At 46.1% G+C, this 13,623-nt stretch overlaps 1 protein-coding gene across 4 annotated transcripts in view; it reads right to left on the bottom strand.

Moving 5' to 3' along the window:
- Nucleotides 1–13,623, bottom strand: part of SFMBT2 (Scm like with four mbt domains 2) — an 82,620-nt gene that overhangs the window by 20,361 nt on the left and 48,636 nt on the right. For all 4 annotated transcript variants that reach the window (XR_014538749.1, XM_083572643.1, XM_083572644.1 and 1 more), the window contains 5 exons: nt 11,675–11,757; nt 7,383–7,509; nt 5,392–5,505; nt 2,066–2,108; nt 715–785 (listed from right to left, as the gene is read on the bottom strand). Coding sequence is in view for 3 of the 4 variants with exons in the window: in XM_083572643.1 (XP_083428769.1) it covers nt 715–785; nt 2,066–2,108; nt 5,392–5,505; nt 7,383–7,509; nt 11,675–11,757 (438 nt within the window). In the remaining variant the exon portion in view is untranslated. The remainder of the gene's footprint in view (nt 1–714; nt 786–2,065; nt 2,109–5,391; nt 5,506–7,382; nt 7,510–11,674; nt 11,758–13,623) is intronic.

Below are 13,623 nucleotides of genomic sequence, written 5' to 3'. Positions count from 1 at the left end.
AGGAGTGAGCCAAAATTAAAATGCTAATTACAGGAACATTTAATGGTGGTACAGTGGTGCCCATAATGGTCAGGATTCATGTAAAGCACAGATGAAGAACCTTGCTGCTTCCCAGATGCTATAAGACTACAACTCCCATTATTCCTGACCATTGGCTATTGTAATGGTTCTAGGGGTTGCTCGTGCGTAAGCCGGTGCAAACACCTGGCTGGGTTGCCTGAGTGAACCTTTTCTGTCCGGACAGCCACTCACCCGTGGCTGTCTCAATCGCTGGCAGAATCCGTCAGTGGGCGTTTCTTAAACTTCTTCCAGCAAAGAAGCTCTTTGACGCCTAGTCGCCTCCTACTCTCTCTGCGGGAAAGCCTTCTGCGCAAGGAGGGCGTAGACAGCAGAGGACCCCTACTCTCCCCGCTGGTCCCCGGCAAGGAGTCATGGGACCGCCTCGCCGCTTCCCCCATCTGCCCCCCTTCTCCACTGGTGCTACGCTGATTCTCTTCCCCAGAAGATGGGCTGCCTCTCCCAATCCCGGGATGCTCTCTGGAATCCCTCTGGATTTTGCTCTCTCCCTCCAGCACTGATGGCAGTTCCCTGACAGCTATGCTGGCAGGGGACACTGGGATCTGTAGTCCAACAATGTCTAAAAGGCCACAAGTTCTCCAACCCTGCTGTAATTCCTTCCATGCCCACAAATGTAACAGCACCCAAGAAACTCACCTATTGCGTCTGTCTGTGGAAGCATGCATGGCTCGTGATTTTTTTTCTCCACAGGCTCTCCGTGTGGTAACCTGATGGATGACAAAAACCTACATTTAAATTCTGTGAAACCTGAGGATGGATCAGGGCTGCCTGTCGAAAAGACGTCATATTTATTCATTGCAGCCTCTCCACATTTCCAATGTTAAGGTTACGAGTTATGTTCCCTTACGTTATTATTATTATTTATTTTATCTATACGGTGACAAACTGCACTTTCATAGCAAATCTAACAAGGTACATAAAAACAGTGCTACAATGACATCAAAAAAGACTGGTTAATGTTTTGTTTTGTAATCATGTTTCAAGGGCCTGTCTACACAGTACCGTTTTTAGAAAAAGATGTCTTAAAGAAAGCAGGAACAAATCCCAGGAAGTTTCCAGTGGCCAGGAGTTCCGCACACTATAAGCTTGGGTCCCTGGAACCCCAGAGACATGGAGGAGCACCGAAAACACCCCATCAACAGATTTTGGCAATCGAGGTGGAGCATAAGGAATCAGGGAGCTGTAAGGGTATGTTGGGCTTAAGCTGTTTAGGGAATTGTGAATTAACACAAGAGACTTAAACCTGCTCTGGTCGCCAAATGGTAGACTGCCCCGCCTTCCCTACAAGGAGAGTATCAGCAGGCTCAAGTCCCTGACACAAGGTGGGTAAAGGTAAAGGGACCCCTGACCATTAGGGTCAGTCGTGACCGACTCTGGGGTTGTGGCGCTCATCTCGCTTTACTGGCCGAGGGAGCCGGCGTACAGCTTCCGGGTCATGTGGCCAGCAGGACTAAGCCGCTTCTGGCGAACCAGAGCAGCGCACGGAAACGCTGTTTACCTTCCCGCCGCAGCGGTACCTATTGATCTACTTGCACTCTGACGTGCTTTCAAACTGCTAGGTGGGCAGGATCTGAGACCGAGCAATGGGAGCTCACCCCATCGCAGGGATTTGAACCGCCAACCTTCTGATCGGCAAGCCCTAGGCTCAGTGGTTTAACCCACAGCGCCACCCGCGTCCCACAAGGTGGGTAGGGGGATCGAATTCTGCCCACCCACCCCGCCTGCCCATTCAGACACAACCAATACATGAGGGTTTTTTTTTAGACATCCCCTTAAGATCTGCAGATGAAAACACGCAAACCTGTGCTCACCCAAGTCAGACAATGCGCATTCTAACCATGCGCACAGGCATCGTTTTAAGGAGAATATCTATGCACACCCTGTGCTGTAAGCTACAGCACGACCACCATTCGGCTTAGCTGCAAATCTTATTTATTATTTACATATTAAAGCTGCTGTGTTATTTACATTTTAAGTGCCTACTTACTGCTTTTCGGGCTGCACGACGGCAATCTTCCTCTTCCTTTGCACTGCAGAGCGAGAACAACACAATTTTGGTAATGCATGCTTGTAAATGTCTAACAGATTCTGTTCTCGGTGGGGAGGGGGGGGACTTCGAATCTGCAAGCAAGACCAGATTCGCCCCCCCCCCCCAGCACATAATAACTGCTTTGCTGGATCAAATTAGAAGTTCATTTGGTCCCCAAACATAGCCAAGCAGACCTGGTGGAGAAGTTTACAAGGCCAGCCTGACCCTCCACAAACCTCCAAGTGTTTGGCACCCAAATAGGTTCTGCCTCTGAACATGGAAGATCAATGCAGCGGTTACGACAAACAGATGTCGATTTTATTAACTGCACTGGGCTAGGCACGGATGGGGAACCTGTGGCCCTCCAGACGTTTTGTTAGGCTTTGGTTAGCATTTCTATTCCACTCTTCGTTCAAACAAGAGTAACGTCAGGGGACTCCAAAATATCAGCAACGTCCATGTTCGCTGCACCTGCCCCAAATTTCCCACTCTCCGGTTTCAGAGCCAAAAAATTATCCTTTGAGAATTTTCACTTAAGATCTTAACATAATGCTGTCACACACAATGAAGTTCACACTGCATACCAGGTGTTATGCGGGCTGCAAATTAGGCTGTATGCACACACCAAACTTTTAAAGTTTCCGAGCACAGTACGTTTCCAAGCACAATTCAAAGTGTTGGTGCTGACCTTTAAAGCCCTAAACGGCCTCGGCCCAGTATACCTGAAGGAGGGTCTCCACCCCCATCGTTCAGCCTGGACACTGAGGTCCAGCACCGAGGGCCTTCTGGCGGTTCCCTCACTGTGAGAAGTGAGGCTACAGGGAACCAGGCAGAGGGCCTTCTCAGTAGTGGCGCCTGCCCTGTGGAACGCCCTCCCAGCAGATGTCAAGGAAATAAACAACTATCTGACTTTTAGAAGGCATCCTTGTTTAGGATGTTTGATGTTTTGTTGCTTTATTATTATTATTCTGTTGGAAGCCACCCAGAGTGGCTGGGGAAACCCACCCAGATGGATGGGCTTAAAATAATAAATTAAGTGTGGTGTAGTGGTTAAGAGCGGTAGTCTCGTAATCTGGGGAACCAGGTTCGCGTCTCCGCTCCTCCACATGCAGCTGCTAGGTGACCTTGGGCCAGTCACACTTCTTTGAAGTCTCTCAGCCCCACTCACCTCACAGAGTGTTTGTTGTGGGGGAGGAAGGGAAAGGAGAATGTTAGCCGCTTTGAGACTCCTTAAAGGGAGTGAAAGGCGGGATATCAAATCCAAACTCTTCTCTTCTTCTTCTTCTTCTTATTACAGTAATACCTCCACGAACATCCGCCTTGTCTAGCGTCCATTCCGGCGAACCTCCGCGGCAAACTCGGAAATACTGCAACAGGTTATTTCTGGGTTTGCCGCTCGCGCAGAAGCGCTAAATTGCACTTGGCGCATGTGCAGAAGCGCAAACCACTCCGTGCGCGTGCGCAGATGCAGCGCTTTGCCCTGCGTCCTTTTCGGCTAGTGGCCCAGGCCGCAAAACAAGATACGACTGTATTATTATTATTATTATTATTATTATTATTATTATAGCATCTGCCTCCCCCCCCCAAATCCTGGGAAATATAGTTTGCTAAGGGTGCTGGGAGTTTTAGCTGTTTGCATACGCAGCCCCAGTAACATGGTCACCCCTTTGGCATAACTGCACTGATATTAAATGCTGGCTTGCTTAACTGTGTGAGCGGCAAACAATTAGGCTTCAGCTTCATTAAGAAGCAGGCTGAAAGACTCTCCGCAAGATCACTCATCTTGCTTTTACAGGATCTGTACTTTAATAATAATAATACGCCAACAATCTTATTACGCTGCTAGATTTTGCACGCTTTATTACCCCTGGTGTCTTTATTCACTTAATGCATTAATAGGAATGAAGGCTGTGTACTGCTGCCTCTGTTGTGTTCTCCCAAATTGGGCATAGCTCCTTGATTTTAAAAGCCAAATGTGTTTTGCTCTTTAAGAAAACCTTCGTATTTTCCAACATGACCTGTAAATTTCTGTGGAAAGATTGCCATTTGTTCCATTCTGTATTTTACATTCAACAGGCAAGCGATGTCCCATCCTGACCCACCAAACAGCAAACTAATAGAGCCCATAGTTCCTTCTCATTGTTTTCAACCACCTTATTCCCCAACAATTTATTTTAAAATACAGTTGTGAACCTGCTCCCATGAGACGATTTTTTTCTTTACTCAAGGAGTAGGCGCCCTAGGGAAATGCAGCCCCACGGGGTCAAGCTGGGGTCGAGGTGAGAGATCCATATTTGGGGCTGCTGGAGAACTGGGCCCAAACGAACAAAATGAATTTCAATAGGAACAAATGTCAAGTCCTGCACTTAGGCAGGAAGAACCAGTTGCACAAATATAGGATGGAGGGGCACCTGACGTACTAGCAGTACAGTGGTACCTTGGTTCGCAAACGCCTTGGTACTCAAACAACTTGGAACCCAAACTCTGCAAACCCAGAAGTAAGTGTTCCGGATTGCAAACTTTTTTCAAAAGCTGAACGTGCTCTGTTTTGAGTGCCACACTTCCAATTTTAGTGTTATACTTCCAATTTGAGTGTTATGCTTCCGATTTGAGCGCCACACTTCTATTTTGAGTGCTACGCTGAGGGGTCTGTTTTTGCTATCTATTTTGCGTTTTTGTTTTTGCGGTTCTTTTTGTTCTGTTTTTGTGATTGTGTGGAACCCAGTTCAGCTACTGATTGAATGATTGATTGATTGTGTGACTGCAGTACATTGTTTCTTGCTTTCATTTTATGGATCAATGGTCTCATTAGAGAGTAAAATTCATGTTAAATTGCAGTTTTAGGGGTTGTTTTTAAAAGTCTGGAACGGATTAATCTGTTTTGCATCACTTTCTATGGGAAAACGTGCTTTGGTTTTGGAACGCTTTGGTTTTGGAACGGACTTCCGGAACGGATTAAGTTTGAGAACCAAGGTACCACTGTACATGTGAAAAGGATCTTGAGGTCTTTGTGGACCACAAGCTTAACATGAGTCAACAGGGTGATGCAGCAGCAAAAAAAGCTAACGCTATTCTAGGCTGCATCAACAGAAGTGGGTTTTGCTGTGCCAGGTTCCCAACCAACTATAATCGCACAATTTGCGAGGGTGTGACTGCATTCCTCTCGAAAGCAGCGACAGCCCAGAAGCTCCCTGAATCTCTTTGCCTTCTGCCAACTAAGGCCTAGCTGTTGAAACAACACAGTAAAGGTTAACAGCCCACATTTTGCTCTTTCGTGTACTTACACACGGCTTTATGTGGTGTCGAGAGCTTGTAAGCATTCGCTTCACACCAGCCAACTGGGAATATGTTCATCGACTCCACATCGACGATGTATTCTGAAGCAGGCACCTGTGAACCTATAAAAGCAAATTTATTATGCCATTTGAAAGCCAGGAAGGCGGCAGCAGAAGTCGTCTCCTCCATCTCAAAAGGGTAAGACATGCAGCAAGGAATAATCTCTCTGTTCCAAAATATCCTTTCATCATATGAGGCCCTAAAGATAAACAAGGCTGCTGCATTTTAAAAATTCTGAAATATATATATATATATATAGAGAGAGAGAGAGAGAGAGAGAGAGTGTGAGAGAGAAAGTTCTAGCACAACAGCATTCAGGTTACATATACAGATGCCAACATCACAATACCGTATTTTTCCGTGTATAAGACGAGCTTCTTTGACCCAAAAATGAGGTTCAAAATTTATACACGGGTAGTGTTGAGGGGGGACACGTGAATGGTTTTTTGGCGCGAGCCCGAGATTGTAAGCGGTGATTGGCTGCTTAATTGTTGGGGGGGTGTACCTAAAATCGCTCACCCACCAGAACACAGCACACAACCGCTCGTGTCACTTACAATTGCCACTTACAATTTTGGGCTTGCACTTCGTTCCGACAGCTGAGCGATTTTAGGCATCTCCCCCCCCCCCCAACAATCAAGCGGCCAATCGCCGCTTATAATCTCAGGCCCAACTGGAAACAATTTAGCTGAAAATAACGCTGCTAAGGTGGTGGTGGGTTGGGGGGAAGAGGAGACAAAGCAGGACAAGGGGGGTGCAATGAACCCAGGTAAGAGATCAGCTCTGCAGCAAACATAGTTTCTGCGCCACCAGTTGAGTCAGACAAAATGGCAGCTTCTTCTCCTTTAACGGCAACTAGGAAAAATACCCCTAATTTGGTACAGTGGGGTGTGTGCTGACTCCTTCCTCCCCAGCTGAGATCTCCCCACCACAATTAAGATTAAACAAAGCCTTCTTTTCTTCTCTGCAAGTGAGTATCTTGCAGGTATTCTTTATCCGAAGTAAAATATCCCAGAAGTCTACATTGCACAACAGTTGACAGAAGGCTTCCTAGTGCTTCTTCCTTCAAGCCCAATTTCTACAGAATCCCGTGGGCACCCGTGAAGGCCTCTGAGGGCGTATGGGTGCCCATGGGCGCTCTGTTGCCGACCCATGCCCTAAGCCTATAAGGCCGCCACCGCGCATTGAAAACTACAAAATATACAGTATTTTTTGCTCCATAAGACGCACCTAGTTTTTGGAGGAGGATCTGATGGTGAATTTGGGGTGACCCAATGCAAAAATCCTGAGGATCCATGTGGATCCGTGCTTTGTAACCACATTTTTGCACCATTGCAGCCCCAAGAAACAGTCGATGCGTGATTTTCTTGGTGCAGGCTGTAGCCATGGACATGCTGTGTGATCTGATGGTGAATTTGGGGTGACCGAATGTAAAAATCCTGAGGATCCATGGGCTTTTACCACCCCCCCTTCAAGGCAGCCTCCGCTAGCATCTCTTATCTCTCTTTCGATCCCACCGATCAGCTGTTTCCTTTCAACACTCCCTTCCCTCTTGTTTGCCTTAGTTTCTTTTCCTTAGCTGGAGCAGTTTTTTGCTCCTCCTTCTCTTCTAATTTCTCTGCTTATTGCTTTAGTCTTCCCGTTTCCCTCCTTTGTAAGTTTGCTGTCTTTACCTCCCCCTCCTAGGCAGCCTCCTTTATCTCTAGCGTCCCTTATCTCTCTCCCTGATTGGCAAACAATCACCAGCTTTGTTTCAACACCCACTTCCCTCTTTCAAAAAAAAAAAAAAAGCATGATCTGTTTTTAGCCCCTGGGCAATTTGGCTCCAGGGACCACGCATTCGCTCCATAAGACGCACAGACATTCCCCCTTACTTTTTTAGGAAGAAAAAAGTGCGTCTTATGGAGCAAAAAACACGGTAATAGATATTCTAACTTACCTTCCAAGCGGAGCCACATTAACCTCCCTTTTACTGAGATGACGGAAGCCACACAGATTTCAGCCTGGTTCTTGGGGTTCACGGCCTCCAGTTTCATGTTTTTCGTAAAGCCTCGGCTGAAGGATACCTGAAAGAGACAGCCACATAGCCTTAGTTTTGTATCCTTTGGCCCCTGTGCAAATAGCAGCGCTTTGTCTAGTTTTCAGGACATTGGCGGCGGCTTAAAAGAGGTTTGGATGCTCATCTTGAATATGCCCATTCCCCTAACACTTCTGGTTCAACAGGTGTCCAATGTTTTTGGCGATAACTGCGAGAACTGCAATTACAAATAACTAACCGAATGATTGAGATGTGTCAACGCTTCCAAGCACGAAATTTAAGTTTGATCTGAGAAGCTGGCCCTGGCCATACAATCGCTTGGCCTTTGTCACCCATGTGATATTTCCTCAACTGAACAAATGACGGAAATTAGTACAATCCTAAAGTTGTTTTGTGGCGCTCATTTGATAGATATTGAGATTTACCTCTGACGGAGGGCGGGGGAGAATGGATAAAAAATATTGATTCTGGACCACTGAAAGTGCCCCAATTCCTACTGCATGCAGGCTAAGCAAAGCCATTAAATGTTGAGGGTCTGCAATCTGAACTTCGTTAATAAGACATTCATCAATCACCACCATGCAAGGCCGCTTAAAAGAGTGCAGAGATTAATGGGGACTGATTTGACGAGGATCTCATGCGGCTTGCTAAAGGGAAAATTGGAGAGAGCCACGTTAGTCCCAAATCCAAAACTGTGTCCAAATAAATAATATATATATAAATTATACCCACACGCCTGTCATAGTTGCCTTCGTGTGATGGCTGTTACCAGAAGATCTTTAAGGGGAATTCCTGACCTTTTGAGCACCAGACATTTAAAACACTATTGCACCACTTTAAATAGCAATGGCTTTCCTGCAAAGAATCCTGGGAAGTGTAGTCCCCCCCCCATTTAAGGTGCTAAGAGTTGCTAGGAGGTCCCTATTTCCCTCCCAGAGCGCCAATTCCTCGTGGGCGAAATGAGACAAGTGAACACCATTGATTTATCAACCAATCGATCCCTCTTCCCAGGGAACTCTGGGAACTGAAGTTCTGTGAGGGGAACAGGGGTCTCCTAGCAATTCTTAGCACCATTAAAGTTTTGAAGGGGTTTTTTTGGGGGGGTTGCTAGACCCCAATGCCAACAGCTTTGAGGCTTCCTTGGACTGCAAAGGTATTAGATATCGTAGCTCTACGCTCAATAACAGTTCTGATATAATAGGACGAAGTGTTCACTGAGGAGCTGTTAAGCATTATGTTATAGCACTATGGGTTTTTATTTAGGCTGTTAATTTTCCATGAATCATTTTGAGCAGAAATGTATTCGTGGAAAGTGTGGTATATATAAATAAACTGACGGTGACTAAGTGAGCAGCTGAATATTCTTTTAAAAAGGACATGCATTGATGTGGATGGAATAATCTGACCACTTTGGTTCCACTAAGTTTCTCATTTGTTCCAAGCGTCAAGTTCATTTTGCCCCGTTTCTTCACCGGTTTGAAAAAGTTTTACGAAACAAACAAACACACCGGCACAAAATTTCACATGCATTTTGACCTTTCACATTTTGTCAAATAATGGCTAATTGTTTTAAAACACTCAAATCAACATTTCTGTGATGGATTAGACAGCAAAGCTACACTGTGCACTTTATATTTGACAAAGCTACAGGTTTCTCTTGACGCAAACCCTTCCTGCAAGTCATTTCCCCTAATATAATGCATTTTTCCATGTTACGTTTGCCCTAATACGCATTTCTGTGACCATTCTTTGGTTGGCGAACTGCCTCACAAAATTATAAGAAGCGAGAATTTGGTCTGGGAAGTACAAATTAGGTGGGTGCTCACTTAAAGGTGAACGGACTCCAATTTCTCTCCCACAATCTTACTGTAAGAAATAGAAAGGAAGAATCTTCTCAAGAACGGGCAGAGATAATGCAGTTTTACAGGACAGGAAAACTCAAGCTACGGGTGGCAAGTCAAGCAAGGAGAAAAAGAGATTTTTTTAACCCTCAAATGAGAGGGAAATGATTATAGAATCCTAACAGCTGACCAAGAGAAGGTAGAACCTGAAGCTCATTGGTGAAGCACCAGCCAATCATAGAATTATAGAATCATAGAGTTGGAAGAGACCACAAGGGCCATCGAGTCCAACCCCCTGCCAAGCAGGAAACACCATCAGAGCACTCCTGACATATGGTTGTCAAGCCTCTGCTTAAAGACCTCCAAAGAAGGAGACTCCACCACACTCCTTGGCAGCAAATTCCACTGTCGAACAGCTCTTACTGTCAGGAAGTTCTTCCTAACGTTTAGGTAGAATCTTCTTTCTTGTAGTTTGGATCCATTGCTCCGTGTCCGCTTCTCTGGAGCAGCAGAACACAACCTTTCTCCCTCCTCTATGTGACATCCTTTTATATATTTGAACATGGCTATCATATCACCCCTTAACCTCCTCTTCTCCAGGCTAAACATGCCCAATCATGTAGAACAGGCACCCCCAAACTCAGCCCTCCAGCTGTTTTGGGACTACAATTCCCATCATCCCTGACCACTGGTCCTATTAGTTAGGGATGATGGGAGTTGTAGTCCCAAAACAGCTGGAGGGCCGAGTTTGGGGATGCCTGATGTAGAAGCTCTCTGTTTCAATCTCTGACACCTGCAAGTGGGACTGGGAATGCCCCCTACACAAAGCCCAGGAGAGCTGCTGCCAGTCTGTGTAGACAGCACTGACCTGGATGTACCAGGTATAAGGAATCTTCCTATGTTTTCTACTCTGGTCCTATTTTTCCTCCAACTCCTCCTCGAAGGGGAACTCTATGCAACCCCACCCAGTTCCGGGTTCCATCCGCCGAGTTTCCAGTTGAAAAGGATGCTGGGAAGGAGGATCAGAAATGGTTTGTCTCTGCCTGGAGCTGTCCTTCAGAGTAGACGACACCAGGGCAACAGAGTCCAATGGACTAACTGGGTGTCAGGCAGTTTCCTGCGCTCGGGGAAACAAAACTTCCCAATGCTCCCTAGCTGGGGTAACCAATGTGGTGGCCTGCAGATGTTGCTTGGGACTACACCTCCCATCATCCTTTTGGGCAGGGGCCATCTAGCTAGGGTTTATGGGAACTGGAGTCTGGCAGAATCTAGGGAGCATCACTTTGGTGGACCCCAGCCTCTGGGCTGCTTCCGGCCTCCCTATTTTGTCCACCGCATACATTTCCCCACCAGGCCAGACGCTCAAATGCCCCGGCGGGGATGCTATGTTGTTGTTGGGTTGTTGTTATTTTTAAAAAGATAAATGATGCATTTCCTTCCCCCACTCCACTCCCATTGTTTAAGCAGTCCCTGCTGCTTAGTTTGTGGTGCTGAAAGGCGGAAGCTAAGAACCAGCAAATGAGGAGGCCGGTGTGGGATTAGCAGATACAAAAGAAAAGCAGTCTGAAGATCTCGCTGCCCTTTCTAAGTGAAATATACTCAGAGTCGAGTGTGGATTTCATGCTCTTTATTCAGCTCATAGTAGTGAGGAATAAAAGTTCCCCCAAAATGTCTGCTTTATATACATTATTTACACAATGGGCCCCACGTGATTGGCTAATTCCGGGATTCTCCTGTAGGCCAATCAGGTTGCGGATTCACTTCCACCTGGAGCTGGATTGGGTGGCTCCTGCGGACCAATCATACTGCTGCATTGTTCTAGGACCAACCAGACTGCTGCATTCTGAATCCTATTGTTCTAGGACCAATCAGACTGCTGCATTTTGGATCCTATTCAACTCAGTACATAACACTAAGTCTGAACGCACAGCTTGTGAACATCAATATCGTTTAGGTCTTTTATCATATTTATGCCTCACCTTTCCTCCAAGGAGGCATCGATGGTTCTCTTCCCATTTTATCATCCCACAACAACCCTGTGAGGTAGGTTAGGCTGAGAGACCGTGACTGGACCCCAAGGTCACCCAGTGGATTTCACGGCTGAGCAGGGATTCGAACCCTGGCCTCCCAGCTCCTAGACCAACACTCTAACCACTGCACCACAGTGGCTCTCACTAGATTTGGACACATGGGTTGCCTATATCAATTTACATATCAATGGGATATTTGCATTAGTGTCAGAAGATGAAGTTTTCCCCCTTTATTACATTTGCAGCCAGCCAAAAAATTAAATAAAAATCTGTCTCAATTAAATCAATAAACCTTTTTTAGAAAAGAAAAACGGTATCTCACATTTCTGAAGCAGAACTGGGGAGCTGCTTCAGTTCCACATTGCTTCTGGTAATCTGCCCAGTCGAAGTCCTGGCTAGAATAACCTGCAAGACAACGCATAAGAATATAAGCAGGGCTTTATTTTTCAGCCTCAACTCGCCGGAACTCAATTTGGACACCTCTCAGGTGGGCGCCTTTGTCGTTATAAGAAAACAGAGGTGAGTTCTGGCACCTCTTTTTTTCCCCTAGCACTGAATATAAGGACATAAGAAGGAGCATCTCCACCCCCATCGTTCAGCGCGGACACTGAGGTCCAGCTCCAAGGGCCTTCTGGCGGTTCCCTCACTGTGAGAAGTGAAGTTACAGGGCCTTCTTAGTAGTGGCACCCACCCTCTGGAACGCCCTCCCACCAGATGTCAAAGAGAAAAATAACTACCAAACTTTTAGAAGACATCTAAAGGCAGCCCTGTTTAGGGAAGCTTTTAATGTTTAATAGGTTATTGTATTTTAGTGTTTTGTTGGGACCCAGCCAGATGGGCGGGGTATAAATAATAAATCATTACAGTGGTACCTCAGATTACATACACTTCAGGTTACATACACTTCAGGTTACACACTCTGCTAACCCAGAAATAGTGCTTCAGGTTAAGAACTTTGCTTCAGGATAAGAACAGAAATTGGGCTCCAGCGGCGCGGCAGCAGCAGGAGGCCCCATTAGCTAAAGTGGTGCTTCAGGTTAAGAACAGTTTCAGCTTAAGATCGGACCTCCGGAACGAATTAAGTACTTAACCTGAGGTACCACTGTATTATTATTATTATTATTATTATTATTATTATTATTATTACTACAACTCCCATCAACCTCAGGCAGCAGGTGTTAGATGTTGGCGGCTAGCAGCCCTTTTATAACCAGCTAAATGTTTTATTAACAGCAGCGGCCCGTGTTAAGATTTCAGATGCCGGCAATAGCATGCAGTCAAGGAGCGGCGCATGATTACATTCGAGCGCATAGCTGAGCGTTCTCTGCAACGTGCTGTAATCCTTGAGCAAATGCTCCCTCCCCTTAAATAGCTCATAAAAGGGCGCAATGGCTCTTAATGTTTAAGAAAGAAAGAAAAGAGGTCTATAAATCCAGCTTAGTAAATATAAGCGGTGCCAGCTCAGTGCTTACATTTGCTGGCAGTTAATGGAGATGCATTTGCTGGCTTGCACCAAACAGAAAGAGCACATGGGTCTATTTTTGGCCCCAGGGAAGCCGCACAATTCTTCTTCCAGTTGTTTAATAGCAGGGAAGAAATGTACATTAAATCTGCCTCCAGGCATAAGGGGTAAATTCAATTTAGGAAAATCATGCAGTCTAACCTCTACCCGTCCCCAGAAAACCAGCCCCCAAAGTAGGCTGTGTTGGTATAATAAAGCAGAATTTATTTATTAATTGTGTTTAGGTGTCAGCTCGGAAAAATAAGGATGTCTTGAAAAATACTGTTGTGTCACCATTTCATAGAACCCTAGAACTGGAAGTTCAACTGCAATGAAACTATCTCTCTTGTTATGTATGACTCGCTTGTTTTGTATGTGGTGCGATGCAATACACTGCCATTGCACTTTTGGGTTGTTAAAAAGGTAAAGGGACCCCTGACCGTTAGGTCCAGTCGTGACCGACTCTGGGGTTGCGGCGCTCATCTCGCTTTATTGGCCGGGGGAGCCGGCGTACAGCTTCCGGGTCATGTGGCCAGCATGACTAAGCCGCTTCTGGTGAACCAGAGCAGCGCATGGAAACGCCGTTTACCTTACCGCTGGAGCGGTACCTATTTATCTATTTGCACTTTGACGTGCTTTCGAACTGCTAGGTTGGCAGGAGCAGGGACCGAGCAACAGGAGCTCACCCCGTCACAGGGATTCGAACCGCCGACCTTCTGATCAGCAAGTCCTAGGCTCTGTGGTTTAACCCACAGCACCACCTGCGTCCC

This window comes from Podarcis filfolensis, assembly GCF_964270895.1.
Source record: "Podarcis filfolensis genome assembly, chromosome: 10".
NCBI classification, from domain to species: Eukaryota; Metazoa; Chordata; class Lepidosauria; order Squamata; family Lacertidae; genus Podarcis; species Podarcis filfolensis.
This window is presented reverse-complemented; position numbering and strand designations above follow the sequence as displayed.